Genomic DNA, 19,637 nt, shown 5'->3' with positions numbered 1-19,637 from the left:
ATAGGGCCTTCGACACGTTCGTTGCTCGGGCCCTAATAAACGAAGCAATACAATAGGGCCTTCGCACAGTTCGTGCTCGGGCCCTACTAAAAAACAAAAAAAAAAAAAAAAAAAATAATAATAAACGAAGCAATTACAATAGGGCCTTCGCACAGTTCGTGCTCGGGCCCTAAAAATATGTCAAACTGTCCTCTTTATGTGAGCATATTCTTTTACACAAATATTAAAATTAGACGTGTATTATACTGATTAGACAAGTAATGAAGAGGACCTTCATTACAGGTGGAAAATGATACTTCAGAAACCAGTAGGTGACATCACAAAGCTACATCCATCTTTTTATACAGTCTATGGATCCTTAATTAATCCTGTTTGGACAAGAAGCTAACACTAGCTAGCTCTGTCATAAACTGCAGAGGTTCTGTGCATATACACAGACCGTGCTGAGGAACAGGCATACTAGAGTTTCACTCACCAAAACTGGAGCACAGTCTTCTTGGGCAGTGTGCACTTTCCAGGAAGTCAAAACATCTCTTAAAAATGCTGCCAAAGGCACTAGCAGCACAATCCTGGTGTGCAGTTCTTGTTCAGTGACATAAATCAGCAGACTTGAGGTCTAGGAGTCAGGTATCGGGTACAACAGCTATGTCAGTACACCTGTCAGTCAAAGCAGCCACACCCCGACCTTTAACCCTTAGCATATTCAAATTAATTGGCTTCAGCTGTACAGCTGTTACAAAAGAGGAAACTGTTCATAGAGGCCCAAATAGTTTTTTTGGATCAGGTTGTAAATGTGCATTTGTGCTGTAAAGTTGGACATTTTAAGATGGGAGTCTATGGAGCCTGACTCACTTTTAGCGTCACCCTCAAGTGGCCACTAGAGGAACTGAAGTGTTTGTTGTTAAAAATGCTTTTGGAGCATTTTAATTCAATTATCTTCTAACAGTAAGACTTTCTGTGTGGTTAATTGTACTAACAAACCATCTAAAAAGCCTGTGCTCCACTTCCGATGAGTGAAGTATAGTAATCTGGCCGTTCCTGCAGTGGCCAAAATCAGACTTCACAAACCAGCAGGTGATGTCACTGTGGCTATGCCCATCATCCACATGCAGTAGCGAGAAAAAGGGCTCTTCCTTTTTTCTTTTGTGCTAATGCTTTACTGCATGTGCTGTCTGGCAGAGGGCTGGATGTGAGTGAGGCCCTACAGCTTCCCGGAGTTGTTGACATCATCAGAGCCAAAGACGTTCCCGGGAAGAAAGTCCGCACATTTTGTGGTTATCACGAGGAGCTGCTTGCTGAGAGCGAGGTAGAGCATTTTGGATTCGTCTTCAGTCACATTAACAGTAACCGTAAATTCCAGCACAAACCTCCAAACCAGCTGCCATTCAATACCTCCAGGGTTCCCTGCTGTGTGTCTGCAGGTATCGTGCATCGGTCAGATGATTTGTGCAGTGGTCGCAGACACTAAGGCGCATGCCAAACGAGGAGCAGCAGCTGTAAAGATCAGCTACGAAGACCTGCCGGACCCCATTTTCACCATTGAGGTCTGTCCATTTGTAATTCCACCTGAAACCCTCAGAATTACAGGCCACTAAAGTACAGAGAGGAATTTGGTTTGGAAATTGGTGCAGTTTATATGATATAATATACATATATTATTGGTATATATTATAGTTTCAGTAGTAAAACTGAATGAATTCAATGTCTGTGTTTTAGAAGAACAGAACCAACCATTGTTACTCTGGATGTTTGATCTGTTATCTCATAATTTACTGGAAAAAAAACCCATAAAAAGTGCATTTTGGGTAAACTTTCTTGGGTCAGATCATCACGTGGGATAGGTTACTCTCCTTTGCCCCTACATTTTCATACAGCTTCATCCTTTGTTTATTTTTCATGGAATGACCCACAGCTGTTTAATCACAGCTTCTCCTGCTGTTGTCGTCACTCATTTGTTACAGGAAGCCATCGAAAAGTCGTCTTACTTCAAGCCCCAGCGAATGCTCGAGAGAGGAGATGTGACCGAAGCCTTTAAAAACGTCGATCGGGTTTATGAAGGTAAAAGTCAGCAGAAGGAACCCCCCCCCCCCCCCCCCCCCAAAAAAACAAACAAACAAACAAACAAAAAACAGGCTTTTGTTTTTTGGTTTTATTGATTATTTTAAGCTTTGCGTTTTTATTTTTAATCTCAGGGGAGATTCGAATAGGAGGCCAGGAGCATTTCTACATGGAGACGCAGAGCATGCTGGTCGTTCCTGTCGGCGAGGAGACGGAGTTCAACGTTTATGTCTCCACTCAGTGGCCGACTTTAATTCAGGTAATAGCAAATATTTTTTACTGACTGTCACTACTCACTGCTGTACTGATGACTGAATGGATCATGTGTAAATGGTCAAGTCGGACTTAAAACTGTTTTTCTTCCAGTTTAACTGGGATTTGTTGGTGTTTAAAAAAGGATTAAATGGTAAAAGGTGTGTGTGTGTTGTGTTTAAATGGAATTTCCTGCATAGTTTTTCTGTCAGTTAACCTGATAATGAACCATTGAACAGCCATGTAACCTTGTTGTGGCATCAGTTGGCATCATGAACATAAAGAGAGCTGAAATTGGATTTGTCTGAAGGATGCTGTTGCAGAGACGTTGAACATCCCGTCCAACAGAGTCACCTGTCATGTCAAGAGAATTGGTGGAGCCTTTGGCGGGAAGGTCACTAAAACCTCCATCTTGGCTTCTATCTCATCTTTGGCTGCTTGGAAGTGAGTCCAAAGGGTTAACAAATCTCTTTCAGAATGCAGCCTCACTCACGCAGGCCTGGAGAGTGGTCAGTTAGCTCTTGGCATTCACCGGTCACTAGGAGAAAAAGTGTATTCACCAACCGGTTGGAGAGTGGTTGTGAAAAGGTATTTGATGTGTCACCTCCTTGTGATTCCTTTGGTGGCTGGCAGATTGCTGCAGTTGACCTTTAAAAGCAGCTTTCTTTAAAAGATCAACAACTGCTCGCTGAGCTGCAGTTGAGCTGAAATAGAGAGCTTACAGCTACAACCAACGTATTTTAAAAGGTCACACTGCAGGTGACCGCAGCAATCTGCTAGCAATCAAAGCAATCTCAGGAAGGTATTTGGTGCAGCACCCACTTTGCAACCAATTTCACCTGCCAGCAACCACTCACAAACCAGCTGGGGAACACAGAATTTTTCCCTAGCAACTGGAGGTTTCCACTGGCCAGCCTCTAGGCTTGTGTGATTGAGGTCTAGAGAGAAATTTATGATGGAATTAAAGAATAAGAACCTGGAAAGTTTTTGAATTTCTTTTCTTTCTTGTAATTGTTTGAAGAACCAATCGTGCCGTCCGCTGTGTCCTGGAGCGCGGTGAAGACATGCTGATCACAGGGGGCAGACATCCCACCCTGGGAAAATATAAGGTACAACCAAGGCTCCCAGGATATAATTTCCAACTCTTGAGATCTTGCCCACTGTATGGAACGAGTTGCTCAGATTGGAAATGTTTGTAAAAGTATAATTTTTCAGTGATCTAAAAACTCCAAAGCTCAAAGTAACAGTTAAAAAACCCTTAACTCTGTTACATATGAATGCTTCACATTCTTTAGGACTAATGCAGGTTTTTTTGTTTTTTTTTTTGTTTTATGCAGATGCCTTTAATTATAAGAGTTCATATAAATATTCTTTTGGTCTCAAATTTTCTGTTAAAACAAACAAGAAGTCCAATTCATTGCATATACACTATGAAAAGGTGATTTTTTTATCTAAACTTTGAACTACTTCTGGACTTTAAAACAATCTATCCATCCATTAAATACTTTTGTTGCTATTCTTTACTTACTTTCTTATTTTCTTACTTATTTAATTTTATTTATTTCCCACATGGTGATGATCCAAAATGGTTTATAACTGAATGAGGCAGTATTTATCATTATCCTAAAAGTTGTCTGTTTTTGTTGCTTCAGGTGGGTTTCATGAATGACGGGAGGATCATTGCTGCAGATTTCCAGTTTTTTGCCAATGGCGGCAACGCTGCCGATGAGTCTCCTTTGGTAAGTGAAGGAGTAAATGTCACTCAAGATAAATGTCAGTGAAAGCACAGGAATATAAAACGTAACTGTGGATTGTTGTTTTGTTTGCAGGTTGCTGAAAAGATGGTGCTCCACATGGACACCGCTTACAACATCCCCAACCTGCGAGGTCATGGTGCCGCCTGCAGGACCAACCTGCCCTCAAACACCGCTTTCAGGGGCTTCGGGGTGCCCCAGGGCCTGCTGATCGTGGAAAACATGATCAACGACGTGGCGATGGTGTTGGGCTCCCCCGCAGACAAGGTCACACCTCATCCTCTTCTCCCATATGCTCGACCTTATGTTTATAAAATGGCGTCTAATTAAATATTTAAAATCCTTTTTTCAGATTCGGGAGATCAACATGTACAAGGGTCCTTCAACCACCCACTACAAGTTTGCATTCGACCCTGAAAACTTGCTGCGCTGCTGGGACGAGTGTAAGCTCAGGTCTGACTTCAGCGCCCGCCACGCTGCCATCAAGCAGTTTAACCAGGAGAACCGCTGGAAGAAGAGGGGGATTTCCATCATCCCCATCAAATACGGAATCGCCTTTTCAGAGAGCTTCCTTAATCAGGTCGGTGGGATCTCATTTGGTCTGTGTCAGCTTTTCTTTTTGGTTACTGCTGTGGCTGGCTATCTGCAGGTTAAATCCATTCAACCAAACTTTAAGATTCATGATTTAGAATAGAATAGAGTAGAATGCCTTTATTGTCATTATACAGGATGTACAATGAGATTGGAGAATGAGATTAGTAACTGCTTTAGGGAAAAAAAAAAAAAGGGCGGGTAATTGTTTTTCTGTGTAGTTCATGGTGTGTGTTTGTGTGAGACAGGCTGCAGCTTTGGTCCACATCTACAAAGACGGGTCTGTCCTGGTGAGTCACGGCGGGACGGAGATGGGTCAGGGAATCCACACTAAAATGCAACAGGTACTGTACAGCACAGCTTTTAGCAAACTGATCACGATTTTTTATTGCGACACTGAAATTGCTTAAGTTATTTGGTATGAATCCAGCATGCTGTTGCAGTAGAAGGCGCATTCTTTTATTTTCATCTACTCATGCAGTTTTTAACTCAGTCTTGCATGCACCCAAGTGCTGCCATGCATATAGTCGACCACTGATTTTGATGAATCTGCCATTGAAAATAGCCCTAAACTATTTCATGAATGTTTGGACAGCTATTTTTAGCTCAGCTGTTTCAAAGAAAAAGTCGAACTATTGTCGCAGCCTTGGCGTTGGTGTTGGCAGCATCGTCTGTTCCACAAAAACTTAAACACTGGCCATAACTCGAGGACAATGTGATCTAGGATGTTCAAATTCACACCGTCGATGCATCTACTAAAAATCTCACACGAGTTTGAATCTCTGTGACCTTGACCTAAAGGTAACGGTCAGAGGTCAGGTTCTCTGAAAATCTAATGCGTCAGAAGCTGTTCAGTAAATTACATCTTTGAGTTTTGAGAGACATTTGCAGACGGTTCATCATCATCATCATCAAGCTTTATTTATCAAGCACTTTAAAAAGCCACAGCAAATACAAAGTGCTGTACACCAAAACGGTTAACAAACATTGGAAATATTGGAAATATTGGAAACTCCAGTTGTTCTTTATTGCGAAATGGTTGTTTTTTTTGTGCACAGCTGGGATTCCTCATATTGTATGAGTCTTTTGCACGCTGCATCACAAATTCCTCTACAGTAGGACTATTATGAAAAATGGCAGGAAAAACACCTGATTTATGCCCTATACACTCGGGGTTTGATTCCTGTTTGTTGTTAGGTAGCGAGCCGGGAACTACACATCCCAGCCTCAAAGATCTACATCAGTGAAACCAGCACCGGCACCGTTCCCAACACCTGCCCGTCTGCCGCCTCCTTTGGCACTGATGCCAACGGCATGGCGGTCAAGAATGCCTGCGAGATTCTGTACCAGCGACTGGAGCCAATCAGAAAGAAGAACCCCAAAGGAACATGGGAGAGTTGGGTATGAAAATCCTTCTTGAATGATGTAAAATTTGGACTTTTGTAAATTTAGACCCTTTAAATAAACATGTCTTTGAACGCAGGCCAGAGCAGCATTTATGGAGAAGATCAGTTTGTCAGCGACTGGATACTACAGGTATGACAAAACTCTGATGATTCCATTGGGAAAAAGTAATAGAGTAGCAGTAAGTGGCTGTATCTTCTGGTTTGTCCTCAGAGGTCCCGACCTGTGCGTCGACTGGGAGAAGATGGAGGGCCAGCCTTACTCTTACTACACCTACGGAGTGAGCTGCTCCGAGGTGGAGCTGGACTGCCTGACAGGAGACTACAGGGTCCGTCTGAACCATCTCAACTCTGAAAGTCACTGATTGTAAACAGGGGGGAGTTCTCCAAAAGTAAAGGAACTTTTCTTGTGTTTCTGCTTCTTGCAGACATTGAGGACGGACATTGTGGTCGACATCGGCAAAAGTGTGAATCCATCTGTGGACGTGGGCCAGGTGAGACCTGTACTTTAAGGTCAGCTCTTTCCAAAGAGTCAAACTAAAGGATGGTGACTGTATCTCTGTTTTAATCATAAATATCCACACAAAACAATTAGATAAAATTAAAGCAGGAAACTTTGTTTAACTTTTTCCTATAAAATAAATGTCATTTTCAAGTATTTTACCTTTTTCTGTCTTTGCGTGCCATTTTACATCTTTGTGCGATTTGCTGGCAGTTGTTTCGGTGTCGTTTACCAACACAAACAAGATCCTTTATATTTGCAGCACTGTGTAAATGTTTTGACACTAAATGAATACATTAAGCTGCCTAATAGAGTTCCTTTTTTGCCTCATATACTGCATTTTTATACATGTTTGTGTAACCGTGCTGAACTTGGCCGTGTATTAATTCAGCTCGGTCCAAATAATCATAACCCAGTTCTGTGTTTCCATTCGTCGTATAGTTTGTGTCTGCGTTGTGTTCAATGACCATCAGGAGACAGGATGAGATGAATGCTGACTTTATCTGCCTGCATGAAACGGAACATGTACTGGTCAGAATCATGGGCTCATCATCGGGTACAGCACCTCGTGCTCTTCTCCCATACACTGGCGACGAGGTCTAATACATTTATATTGAAATAAAATACAATATCATGAAATAAATACCTGCATGAAACGGAACATGTACTGGTCAGAATCATGGGCTCATCATCGGGTACAGCACCTTACAAGGAATAGCATTTTCCATTAACATCAGGCTAGCGAACTTTTCTAACTGTGTGTTATAATGTTATTAATCTCATCAAAGGTACAATATGCAACTCATTAGTGTCCTGGTTGCTATAAGTACATATTACAGTTAGCCAGTGATCATATATGAACATACAGCAATAATACACAACATTTTCCACAGTGCTAATATCAGCGAACCCACCTCGTGCTCTTCTCCCATACACTGGCAACGAGGTTCCTGTGTCCACTACCCTTATCGCAGCTAACCACCAAGAGATGGCGCCGTTTCACCCGCTATGCATAAACCCAAAATGAAAAATAATGACAAGTGGAATCCAATACAATATTAACTGTTACACTCCCCTCTGCTGAATTCCACTTGTCCCATTGCAACAAACAAAACAACAAAAAAATGACCAATACAATAAAACCACAGGTACAATCACACAAAAAGGTGCACAACCGCTATTCTAATGCACAGGAAACCAAGACAGAACCACCGTTTCCAAAATTGCTGGTGAGGTATTATCACATCAAAATCACAGTTACAATTACCCAGTCACAAAGACTATCCCATGAGGATCAGTATGAGAAAAGGGTTGGCCAGACCCTATCTACACACGTAGGGGAAAAAAAATATGCCCATATACATATTAAATGAACATGTAGCTGCAAAACACACCTCTTGAATAGCAAGACAAACAGACAATTGATCAAAAATGTCACAAAACCTCGTCAAAGTAAAAATGAGAACAAACAAAACTGTAAGTCTATAACAAAGAACTCATGAGACCAATGTTGGTGTCTGGTGCATCATTTCAATAAGTCTAGTCACTGGTCTCAACAACCGCCCAGCTCTAGATCTACGGTGAGTCGCACCGTCAATTACTGTTGCTGTGACAGCATCAGTAGCGGGTATATCGGTAGGAGCGGCAGTATTAGGAGCCGTAAGAGTCTCTGGGCAAACTGCCAGGGATGCCGGGCAGCCATAGTCTGGTGAACTGCTGTCCATCAACGTAGCTTCGTCAGTGGGTTGCAACTGATCAAACACTGGCTGGCCTTGAGGTAACGCACTGCCCCTGGACAAGACATCAGCAGGTTCCAACGCTTCATCCAGCTCCAACTGCTCAGCATCCACTGCACTTGACCCACTGCCTTCTCCCAAAGGCAGTTCAGACACCCACACTCTTGTTCTAAACTCTGCTGAGTCAGAAATAGTGTCACCGACAACTGACCTCTCGACACTAAGGTCAAGTTCACTTGAAGATGGTGACAATACAACCTCCTCCTGGTCATCAGAGTCATGTTCGGACAGAGGGAGGAAGTTTACTGGCATTATTAGGTTGCGATGGACCACTTTCACTTGCTCTGTAACAGGATTCTGAATCCTAAATGTGTGGCTCTCGTTGTCCTTTCCGACCACCACATACACCGTGCTTTCCCAGCGGTCAGCAAGCTTCCGTTTGCCACGTTCCTTTCTGTTGGCCAGCAACACTCTGTCGTTTACTTCCACCGGTACCCCCCGTACCTTACGGTTGTATAAATCAGCGTGACGCTGGAGCTGTTTAGTTGCCGCTGACTGAGCTACGGCCATGGCTTCTCTCATGTCCTTCCGCAAGGACTCAATGTAGCGGTCATAGTCCACCACCTCTGGATCACTGAGTACAGAGCCAAATATGACATCCACCGGAAGACGTGGCACCCTCCCAAACATGAGGAGAAACGGTGCATATCCAGTTGTTTCATGCACTGTACAGTTGTAGGCGAATGTCAGGGATTTCAGGGCCTCGGGCCAACGGTGTTTAGCTCTTGGTGGCAGCGCTCGAATCATGTTACCTAGAGTCCGATTCATCCTTTCACACGAGCCATTTCCCATAGGGTGATAAGGTGTAGTGTGTGACTTTTGCACACCTGCCACATTCAATAGCTCTGCAATTAGCGAACTCTCAAAGCTGGCCCCCTGATCCGAATGTAGCCGCTTGGGAAACCCATAAATGCAAAAGTAGTTGTTCCATAACTGGTGCGCAACTGCTCTGGCTGACTGATTGGGGCACAAGAAGGCGTGTGCCATCTTCGTGAAGTGGTCAGTAGCCACTAGCACATCCAACGAACGATTTGACGAATCCTCAGCAGTCCAGAAATCGACACTGACCAGTTCAAGAGGTTCAGAGGTCATTATATTTTTCAATGGGGCTCTGGCTTCAGGCTCTGGTGACTTGCTGACTACACAGCGTCTGCAGTGTCGTACATACTCCACAACATCACGCAGCAAGCCTATCCAATAAAACCTTTGTCTTGTCAGATACAATGTCCGCTGCTGACCCTGGTGGCCAGCCTCATCGTGAACACCTTGTAACACCTTACTGCGCAATGAGTGAGGAACAACAAAAAGGTAGGTCTTTCTCTTTGTGACAGGATTTTTAGCTACCCGGTACAGAACTCCGTCTCTCAGTACAAGCTTATCCCAGCTCCTCAAAAGCTTGACGACCTCAGACGATTCCTTGGCACGTTCCCTCCTGGATGGTCTCCGCTTTCTCTCCACAAAGAAGATTACTTTACTCAGAACAGCATCAGTTCTCTGCTTTTCTTTCAATACATCATGCGAGAACACCTCAGAGTTGACCTGCGGGGGTGTTAGAACCGTCTGCGAGAACTGTGGCAGGAGAAGGGCATGTGGGCACACCACAGCGTCTCCTTCACTGCATCCATGAAGTGCAGCAGCCACCTCCAGCGATGATACTGTCCCTGACTTAACAACTGCCACACCCTGAGATATCTGTTGGCCGCACTCAGAGGCTACTTCAGGTGGGTTAGCTGACCAGCGAAACACCTCCTGAACTCCATTAGCACCAAGCGCTGCAGCCTCTGCCAGTAACTTGTCATAAGGTACTCTTGTCAAACGGTGAGATGTACTAGACTGTACGAAGGGCTGCCTGCTAAGAGCATCAGCCACCACATTCTTTGATCCAGGAATGAACTTGATGTCAAACTGAAATGGCGCTAACTTAGCGATCCACCTCTGTTCACATGCATCTAACCGAGCCTTGGACAGAATATAGGTCAGCGGATTATTGTCTGTCCACACGGTGAATTGGTGACCTCTCAACCAGTGATGGAATTTGTCACACACCGCCCACTTTAAGGCGAAAAACTCTAGCCGATGCGCTGGATACTTAGACTGGGCGTAACTAAGCGATTTACTGGCGAAGGCAATTGGTCTGGCTGTTGAACCACCAGCAGGTACCTGTGACAGGACTGCACCAAGTCCATCAGAAGAAGCATCCACAGACAGCAGAAAGGGCTCACTAAAGTTCGGGTGGGCCAGCATGACCCGATCCAGCAAAGCCTGCTTAAGTTGGCAGAAAGCTTGCTGACAATCCCCAGTCCAATCCTCAGCATGGAGCTGTTTACGGGCTTGGCGACGTTTCCTCCCACCTCCACGTGGACCTTTAGAACCTGAGATTAGTCGAAATAATGGTCTGGCCATGGCAGAACAACCCTCAATAAACGGCTGGTAGTAGACTGCCATGCCAAGGAAGGAGCGGATCTTTCTCTGAGAAGGAATATTCGTGCCATCCTCCATAAGGTCTGACTCAGTTAGAGCGGTGATAGCAGACACTTTGTCAGGATCGGGCTGGATCCCATCTGTACAAATGACATGACCGAGAAACTTCACTGACCTCTTCAGAAAGTGACATTTCTTTGGGGCGAGTTTGAGGTTATGGTTCTGCAGCCTCTGAAAGACCATTTTCAGACGCTCGAGTGCCAGCTCCTCTGTCGGGGCAAACACCAAGACATCATCCAGATAGCACAGTAAGCTCATGAAGTTCTGGTCCCCAAAGATATTTAACATCATCCTCATGAATGTAGCTGGACTATTACAAAGTCCTTGAGGCATCCGATTGTACTCGTACAATCCAAATGGCGATGAAAGGCAGTGTACTTTCGATCAGCCTCATGGACTTCCACATTGTAATAGCCAGAGGTCAAATCCATGGTCGAAAAAAATGCATTGCCCCCCAAGGCTGCTAGAGCATCAGCTGGATGAGGGAGCGGGTGAGCATCCTTGATAGTGCGTGCGTTGAGCCAGCGGAAATCATTGCAGATCCGCAGGTCACCCGTCTTCTTCCAAATGATCACCAGTGGAGATGCAAACTCACTGCTAGACTTTCGAATGATTTCACGCTCCTCCATCTCATCCAACACCTCTCTCAGTTTTTCATACTGGGTGGGCGGTATGCGTCTACATGGTAACCGGAATGGTTTCTCATCCATGACTCTGATACGGTGTAGGCAACCAGTGGCCTTACCACAATCTAGCTTGTCCCTCGAGAAAATCGACTGGTATTCGACTATGAGTTCCGCCAGTCTAGCCTTGTATTCGGGGGCAACGTCACACGACTCAATGTCTACATCAGAGAGTCCCAGTTCACTTAGCTTTGACTGGGGAGGGTCGGTTACACATGTTGTCACAGGGTGAGGATGATCTGGTAAGGTAGAGGTCTCCGAAACCAGGCTGTGTCTCATACCATCATCAAGCGGCACCTGTACTTGTTGTTGGATACCGATTTGGGAATCAGCGAACACTTGCACTGAACTGCAAATAGACACATCCGCCAACTTAGCGTTACGTTTCAGAGTAACTGGCTTGTTAGACGGATTAATCACCTTTAGCGGGAGCCAGCCATCACCTCTTAAGATTGACACCGACCTCCCCACTAAGACTGTCCGTGGTTTAGATCTTGCTGTTGTTGGCTCAGCAACAACAGCACTTCCAACCAACATAGTATCAACCCGCGGCAGCTTGCCCCAAATCAGGTGCTCTGTCATGGGCTCAAGTGTAACAGCTCGTTTAATTTTAGCAGTTCCGACCGCATCTTGGATATCTTCATCACCATTTTCCATCCTTGAAAACAAGCTTAACAACCTCTGCCCCACATCACGACTGTCACTTAGTGCTGTGGAGCCCTGGTTCTGAAGATCACTCTTCACCTTAAACCTGTCAACAATATATCTTAGCAGGTTACTGCCAACAATCAGTTCTTCATTCTGGTTCTCAACTACCAATGTTGGAACAATCACTTTGCAGCTGTAAAGTTCCATCTCCAGATCGCACATTCCAGCAGGTAAGGTTCTGGAACCCCCACACCCAATCAACACGGTGTCTGTCGGCTCAAGGGTGGGGCCCCTCAACACATGCTGATGTAACAGCCGAGGTATTACATCAGAGCTCAGGGTGCATGCCATTGATCCGCTATCTAACAAAGCTCTGACCGTAACCTCTCCTCCCAGTGTCACATCTTCATAAAACAGTTTGTCATGTTGTTTGAGTCTCTGAATGTTTTGAACTATAGGTGTGTATCCCATCTCTCTCACTTCGCACACACTTTGGCATACAGACTCCATGTCATCATCAACATTTGCAACAGGGGGATCACTTTTAGGCCCAACACTTGCCCCCACCACATGCAGGCCACTCAGTTTTCCTGTGGTTGCGCCCCCCTGCTTAGCGCCTCTAGCTTCCCTCACCACGGCCCCCGGACACTCCACTCGCACATGGTCAGGCGCAAAACAGTTAAAGCACAGACGGTTTGACCTGCAGTGGTACTGAGTAGTGTGTCCATCATCGCTGCATACCGCACACGGTACTACGGGCTTTACTTTCATTGGTTGGTCTCTCTGTGTGCGCACATTGAACTTACTTTGAAACCTGTACTGTTGTGGCTGCTGCTCCAGAACACATTCGAGCAGAGTGATGACCTGGTCCAGGCGGTCCGGGGAGCTCTCGGCTGCCTGTCCAGCAGGTGGCGACACAACAGCAGCCGCAGGCACAATCGCACTTGTGAGTGTCGCACGTTGCATAGAAGTGGTGACCTCCTGTTGCTGAGAAGGCAAAACATTGGTCACACTGTGTTTGGATAGTCGCTTGCGAGCTCTGCAGTGTTCAACGAGCTTCTCGTGAATTTCTGCAACTGTCCATTCTTTCAGCTGTCTACACTTGAATATGAGCGACAGTTCAGGATCAGGACAATTCTGGATAAACATGGCAGCTAGGTCACGTGACAGATAGTCAAAAGCCTTATTTTGTCTCTTTAGAGAGTCCTCTGTCACATCCAGAGCTTTATTAAGTCTCAGCCAATAGTCAAAGGGGTGCTCGTCAGGATGGGGCACAGTAGCATAAAAATCAGCTAAGGGCAAGCTGTAGGACATAGTATCACTAAAGTGTTGCTTCAGTAACTCAAAAATGGGCTCAGGTCCTTCACGCAGATTCAAAACTGGCTTACTGCGTATGCCCACTTTAACCACTTCATGTGCCCTCCCCACAAGCTTAGATACTACTTCATCAGCTTGTTCAGCCACAGGGATGCCCTTCTTTTTCAAATAGGATAACATCATGACTTCCCACTCTTGGACTGAACATGAGTCATGATCCCCTGTAAAACTCACAGGTTCTTTAACATCAGGGCGAACAATGACATTTAACATTGCAGACTCATTAGCTGTACCCCCAACTACTCCTGAACACAGTGTATTATTAAGGCGGGTTTCAATGCAAGATGCAATACTTTCACCAATAGAAATTCCAATCTGTGAAGCTATATCACCCAAACGTTTATCATTAACATCACTTTGTGGTGCATCAAAAGTGTCATTAACATTTCCACCCAAACCTGCATAACTTGGTATTGGTGAGGATGAATCTGGAGTGTACAAAAGCACACCTCTCCCTCTAGCAGCTGCAGGCATAGGGGTAAACCCTCTCCCCCTACCAAAAAAATTGCCTGCCATACTCAACACTTTACCAACAACAGCAAAAAACAGTCAAAAATAACAAAAAAATAAAGCACATACAACTCAAATACAGGGGAACAAAAGCATCCCCATCAGGTCAACAAAGTAGAACAGGGCAACAGAAATCATCCACAAAATAAATACACTCAAAATAGTTGCGTCTCAAAACGCCCCTCCTTCACTGAGGTAGAGAGAGCAAAAAAAATTTGCGGTCAATGGCGACAGTGCTGCCACTCATAAAACCACAAACAGCTCCAAACAACGGTACAAAGGGTTAAAAATAGCTTTGCATTTACTAAACAAAGTACCGCCACACCGCCAAAGCGGTAAAGAGTCCACACAGCTGTCCCGAATCTGAGGCACTTCCGAAGCGAGCGGCTCCAGGAAGTAGACGCAGCCCCGGTACTCCGATGCGAGCGCTCCGGGAAGTAGACTCAGCCCGCGCCGACGCAGCTGAAGAACGGGTCACGGCACCAGTGTAACCGTGCTGAACTTGGCCGTGTATTAATTCAGCTCGGTCCAAATAATCATAACCCAGTTCTGTGTTTCCATTCGTCGTATAGTTTGTGTCTGCGTTGTGTTCAATGACCATCAGGAGACAGGATGAGATGAATGCTGACTTTATCTGCCTGCATGAAACGGAACATGTACTGGTCAGAATCATGGGCTCATCATCGGGTACAGCACCTCGTGCTCTTCTCCCATACACTGGCGACGAGGTCTAATACATTTATATTGAAATAAAATACAATATCATGAAATAAATACCTGCATGAAACGGAACATGTACTGGTCAGAATCATGGGCTCATCATCGGGTACAGCACCTTACAAGGAATAGCATTTTCCATTAACATCAGGCTAGCGAACTTTTCTAACTGTGTGTTATAATGTTATTAATCTCATCAAAGGTACAATATGCAACTCATTAGTGTCCTGGTTGCTATAAGTACATATTACAGTTAGCCAGTGATCATATATGAACATACAGCAATAATACACAACATTTTCCACAGTGCTAATATCAGCGAACCCACCTCGTGCTCTTCTCCCATACACTGGCAACGAGGTTCCTGTGTCCACTACCCTTATCGCAGCTAACCACCAAGAGATGGCGCCGTTTCACCCGCTATGCATAAACCCAAAATGAAAAATAATGACAAGTGGAATCCAATACAATATTAACTGTTACACTTGCACATCTTTACAAACTACAGTACCTATTTCCTTCAGCAGCAAATATAGAAATGAGGGGTGGTTTAAGACTTTTGCACAGTACTCTATATTTGTGCTTTTTGACTTGTATGCGTTGGTGTTTCGGGGCCAGTGGTGTCTGCTTTTTAAATCTTGTCCTCTTCCTTGCCATGCTTTCCTTCCTCCTCTCAGATTGAGGGAGCGTTCATGCAGGGTTTGGGTCTCTACACTATGGAGGAGCTGAACTTTTCTCCCTTTGGGCTCCTGTACACTCGAGGACCATCTCAGTATAAGATCCCGGCGGTCTGCGACGTGCCGCTTCAATTTAACGTCTATCTGCTGCCAGATTCTGACAACCCCCACGCCATCTACTCCTCAAAGGTCAGAACACAAACAAGGCCTCAGGTTGTCCTAAACCATCTTCTGTCATATACTTAATGTATCATGCAGCTGACATTCATCTGGCTCCGCAGGGTATTGGAGAACCCGTCCTCTTCTTGGGCAGTTCTGTGTTCTTTGCCATCAAGGATGCCGTGGCTGCAGCTCGTTCAGATTCCGGTTTGAAAGGACCGTTTACTCTAAAATCCCCTGCGACACCGGAGAGGGCCTGTCTGGCCTGTGCCTCCCCGTTCACTAAGAAGGTAATAATTCACGTTTATAAAACAACCTCAGGTACAGCTAAAGTGATGTTTTCTACAGGTTTTAAGTCCCATAACTGCAGCTTTGTGGTTAAGGATCACAAAAGCCAAAGAGTTCAGCCTTTAGAAGAAATATTAAGACTTAGGGATCACTTTTCTGTCCCCCGTCTGTCCGTCATGCTTTCGGTATCTCGGCAACCAGTGGCGGTTTCTGATATGGGCGACATGGGCAGCCGCCCAGGGCGGCATTTCATCTAGGGCGGCATGACCGCCCCCCTCCCCCCAACGCATTGCGATCGCCGCAGCAACGCCTACCGCACTGCTCCACTTGTGGGATAATGGGCGCCCTCTGCTTGCTGTGTATTGCATGTAGCTTTCTGCCATGGTCAGACAGGTTGTAACAGAAGAAAAAGGGCAGGCGGGGGATTCTCTCTCTGTCTCGCTGTCACTGCTTCACTCGATCGTCACACACACAGCGCTGCCCCGCCCCCTTCTCCTCTCAGCCTGGGGTGCGAGTCGAGTGAAGCAGTGATGGCGTGAGAGTGAGACTGTCAGCCGGGTTCATTCATTCATGCCTGTACAGTTTGGGCCTGGTTACAGCCAACAGTAACCGCTGAATTATAAATAAAGGCGACTTTTGCTGGCAGTCTCTCGCCAAACCTTTCATCCTCACGGACACTGTCATATCAAGATTAACGCGAAGTGTATGTCCTAATATTGAAAAGTTTTGCGAGATCTCGCAAAAGTAACTCAGGATCTCGCAAAACTTTTGCGAGATATGCAAAACTGACTCTTTTTTTTTTTTTTTCCTCCCATGTTCCACAGAATGAATCTGTGCGTCTAATAAAATTAGATGCACACAACTGATAGAACACAAAGCCCATTTCATTTATAATACTGTAAATATGGTCATTAAATCACAGTATTTGTGTGAACCCGAATCCTGATAAAAAAAATAACACAAATACGAATCTAGACAGTTTGGACAAATGTTGGTGGATGGCGCAGTGTTGCCAGATTGGGCAGCTTGTGAACACATTGGGGTGGAATATTATATAGATATTTCTATATAATTATAAAATTATATAGATATATAATTTTACAATAAAAACTTCCTAAAAACCTACCAAATATGGTGAAAAGCAGCCAAAATTTTAACAAGTTACCCAAAGCTTGTATATTTAAATATATATCACACCTGGTGCTATTAACATGAGTTTCAGTGGAGGTTTTGTTGTGTTGGGCTGGCAACTGTCAGTCAGATCTGACAACCCTGGGGATGGGCGGTGGTGGTGGCGAATTGTGGCAGATGGAAAGGAAAAGGTCAAAGCCATCAGGTGCACAGTTTAGGAAAAAGAGAAAAGAAGAAGAGGAGAAACAAGCAAAGATAAAGGTAAGCAGAAGCTGTGTAATATTTCAGTTTCTTCCATGTTTTTTCAAATAAAAATTTAAAAGAAATTCTGAGTGTGCCTGTGATGGTGGGGGGACCTTCTGTTAAAGCCTGTCTGTCAGACCATGGCAGAAAGCTACATACACCACACAGCAGTCGCTCATTACCCCCCCAAGTGTAGTAGTGCGGCGATCGCTATTGTGTGTGTGTGGGGGGGGGGCGCCGGCGGGGATGCTCGCCCAGGGCGCCAAACAGGCTAGGACCGCCACTGTCGGCAACTGTGCAATACATTGACTTCAAACTTGAAGGATAGATACGTATCAAATAGTACAACTTTCATATACGTGAATATACTTTCTGACAGGTGACAAATGTTGTTATATTTATTAATTCCTTTTTTGTTTGTTTGTTTGTTTCCAGGTTCCAGCCAGTAAACCAGGATCTTTCAAACCGTGGGCCTTAGACGTCTGAAAGTGAATCATACTAAAGATTTTAAACCAATGGGGATCTAATCATTCTTAAATAATTCAGGTGAAATTCACTACCAGCTGCAGGACAGAAGTGCTCCTAATACACAATTTTACAGTTGTCATCAGGTGTATAAAATGTATCAGTTTATGACATTCAGAAACTCACTTAGACCACTGGGATATACAGGTCCACCTGGCCATAAGGTCAGCGCGCTCAGTTGTATATCAAGTTATCTTTGATTTAAGCACAGTTTGTGTGTTTCAGTTGTTGCATGGATTATTCCCCGTAATCTATCACACAGAATCACAAGTTATACTTAATGTTGTGTTCCACTGTGCACTAAATCAGCTTGGAATACACCTGGTTTTGAAATTTGACCCATTATGTTCTCAAACAGCAAATTAGTTCTTAGAGTAGTTAACCACCATTTTGGTACCTTAGGTGAATTTCAGCCCACAGATATTTTACTAATTTGATTATTTTACATATAAGGAATCAAATTTGAGATTATTGTTGACTTGATTTTACTTTTACTTTAAGACGTCGCTTGTTTTTACACTAGAACGGTTGATTGAAAATTGAAAATGCCCAAATCACAATGAATAAAATTATTTTTAAAAAACTCCTTTTCATGTCTGTTCATTCAGTAGAAACAGGTAACAGTGTCAGAGTCACTCTAAAGACTAAAGCCATGATTACTGACATATATTTGTTTAACAAATGAACACAGATTTGTCTGAAGATGAGGATGAAGCTGCTTTTACAGGAGCAGGTTAGACGGTGAAACTGTGGAGAGTACTGGGTGAAAAATAAACAGTTACAACTGCTCGTTAAGGGGAATATCTAATCAGCCAATCAAATGGCAGCAACTCAGTGCATTTAGGCATGTAAACATCGTCAAGATGACCTGCTGAAGCTTAAACTGAGGATCAGAATGGGGAGGAAAGGTGATTCAAGTGACTTTGAACACAACGTGATTATTGGAGGGGCTGATCTGTCAGAAACAGCTGATCTACTGAGATTTTCCATCTCCTAACAACCATCTCTATGGTTTATAGAGATGGTCTGAACAGAAGGAAATATCCAGCAGCTACAGTGCTCTGAAACTCTTGAAGTTTGGGGCAAAAACTTCACTGGAAATGGAGCGTTTTGGTCTTTGTATATAAACTGTATACAAAGGATGGAAGTAGTCACTGTTCTGTCCTTGACTGATTTCTGGCCTGTGCATTTTGACGCTTTTGATTTTTGGCTGCTTTCATCCTGGTTTTTTGGAGCCAAATGTGATCATATTTGTCTGAGAGGGCTTAGTTAGCAGATTGCAAGTTGCATCTGTAATCTGTGCACAGAAACAAGAAAGAAATGACTAAAATATGTGAATTTCACACCAAAACTGAAGCGCAACCTTCTTGATGGCCTTGGCCTCACAGTGGGTTAGATTATGTTCTTAATAATCACTTTTTCAAAAGGCACAAACACAGTCAGATTAGCAAAGGTAAAGCCTAGTATAAAGTTATTGTTTTATACTTATTAGCTTTTTCAGTTTCAAAGTTCAGGCAAAAATGAACTAGTTTTTTAGATGCAGGAAATGGGTGATTTCCATTAAAAGAGGTATAATATACGATTGATCTGGTAAAAAGCCTTTCCGGCAGAAAGAGCTTGAGATAAACTGCTTCCCTTTATGACACAAATGTGATTGTGGTGATCCTGGCACAGTACTGGTCATGATATTGTTGGATCAGCTCTAATATGACCGTATCAGATTGCACAAAAAGCTGAGAACCATATCCGGTTAAATTTGGAGCGCTCTCCGCAAGGCTGTCTGTGTTGAAACAGCAATCCTTCAACTTGATGGTGAGTGTGGTGTGTGCTGCAGCTAGGGTT

General features: G+C 44.2%; 2 protein-coding genes across 2 annotated transcripts in view; one reads left to right on the top strand and one right to left on the bottom strand.

Moving 5' to 3' along the window:
* Positions 1 to 18,353, top strand: part of LOC115798618 (aldehyde oxidase 1-like) — an 18,949-nt gene extending 596 nt beyond the window's left edge. The window contains exons 2-18 of the mRNA XM_030755526.1: positions 1,180 to 1,306; positions 1,422 to 1,544; positions 1,962 to 2,058; positions 2,193 to 2,317; positions 2,621 to 2,754; positions 3,332 to 3,419; positions 3,963 to 4,049; positions 4,140 to 4,331; positions 4,417 to 4,644; positions 4,904 to 4,999; positions 5,853 to 6,056; positions 6,139 to 6,191; positions 6,273 to 6,387; positions 6,487 to 6,552; positions 15,450 to 15,638; positions 15,731 to 15,898; positions 17,706 to 18,353. Coding sequence (XP_030611386.1) covers positions 1,180 to 1,306; positions 1,422 to 1,544; positions 1,962 to 2,058; positions 2,193 to 2,317; positions 2,621 to 2,754; positions 3,332 to 3,419; positions 3,963 to 4,049; positions 4,140 to 4,331; positions 4,417 to 4,644; positions 4,904 to 4,999; positions 5,853 to 6,056; positions 6,139 to 6,191; positions 6,273 to 6,387; positions 6,487 to 6,552; positions 15,450 to 15,638; positions 15,731 to 15,898; positions 17,706 to 17,756 — 2,143 coding nt within the window. The 3' untranslated portion in view covers positions 17,757 to 18,353. The remainder of the gene's footprint in view (positions 1 to 1,179; positions 1,307 to 1,421; positions 1,545 to 1,961; positions 2,059 to 2,192; positions 2,318 to 2,620; positions 2,755 to 3,331; positions 3,420 to 3,962; positions 4,050 to 4,139; positions 4,332 to 4,416; positions 4,645 to 4,903; positions 5,000 to 5,852; positions 6,057 to 6,138; positions 6,192 to 6,272; positions 6,388 to 6,486; positions 6,553 to 15,449; positions 15,639 to 15,730; positions 15,899 to 17,705) is intronic.
* Positions 10,997 to 15,259, bottom strand: LOC115793333 (uncharacterized). Its single transcript, XM_030748274.1, has 2 exons — positions 15,101 to 15,259; positions 10,997 to 14,890 (listed from the first exon to the last, which is right to left on the bottom strand). Exon 2 carries the CDS (start codon positions 14,059 to 14,061, stop codon positions 11,131 to 11,133), a length of 2,931 nt encoding a protein of 976 aa, XP_030604134.1. The 5' UTR covers positions 14,062 to 14,890; positions 15,101 to 15,259; the 3' UTR covers positions 10,997 to 11,130.
* Positions 18,354 to 19,637: the final 1,284 nt, after the last annotated feature.

This window comes from Archocentrus centrarchus, chromosome 2, assembly GCF_007364275.1.
Source record: "Archocentrus centrarchus isolate MPI-CPG fArcCen1 chromosome 2, fArcCen1, whole genome shotgun sequence".
Classification (NCBI taxonomy): domain Eukaryota; kingdom Metazoa; phylum Chordata; class Actinopteri; order Cichliformes; family Cichlidae; genus Archocentrus; species Archocentrus centrarchus.
This window is presented reverse-complemented; position numbering and strand designations above follow the sequence as displayed.

Coding starts and splice junctions, on each gene's coding strand:
- LOC115793333 (XM_030748274.1), bottom strand. CDS start 14,061: ATGGCAGGCAATTTTTTTGGTAGGGGGAGAGGGTTTACCCCTATGCCT.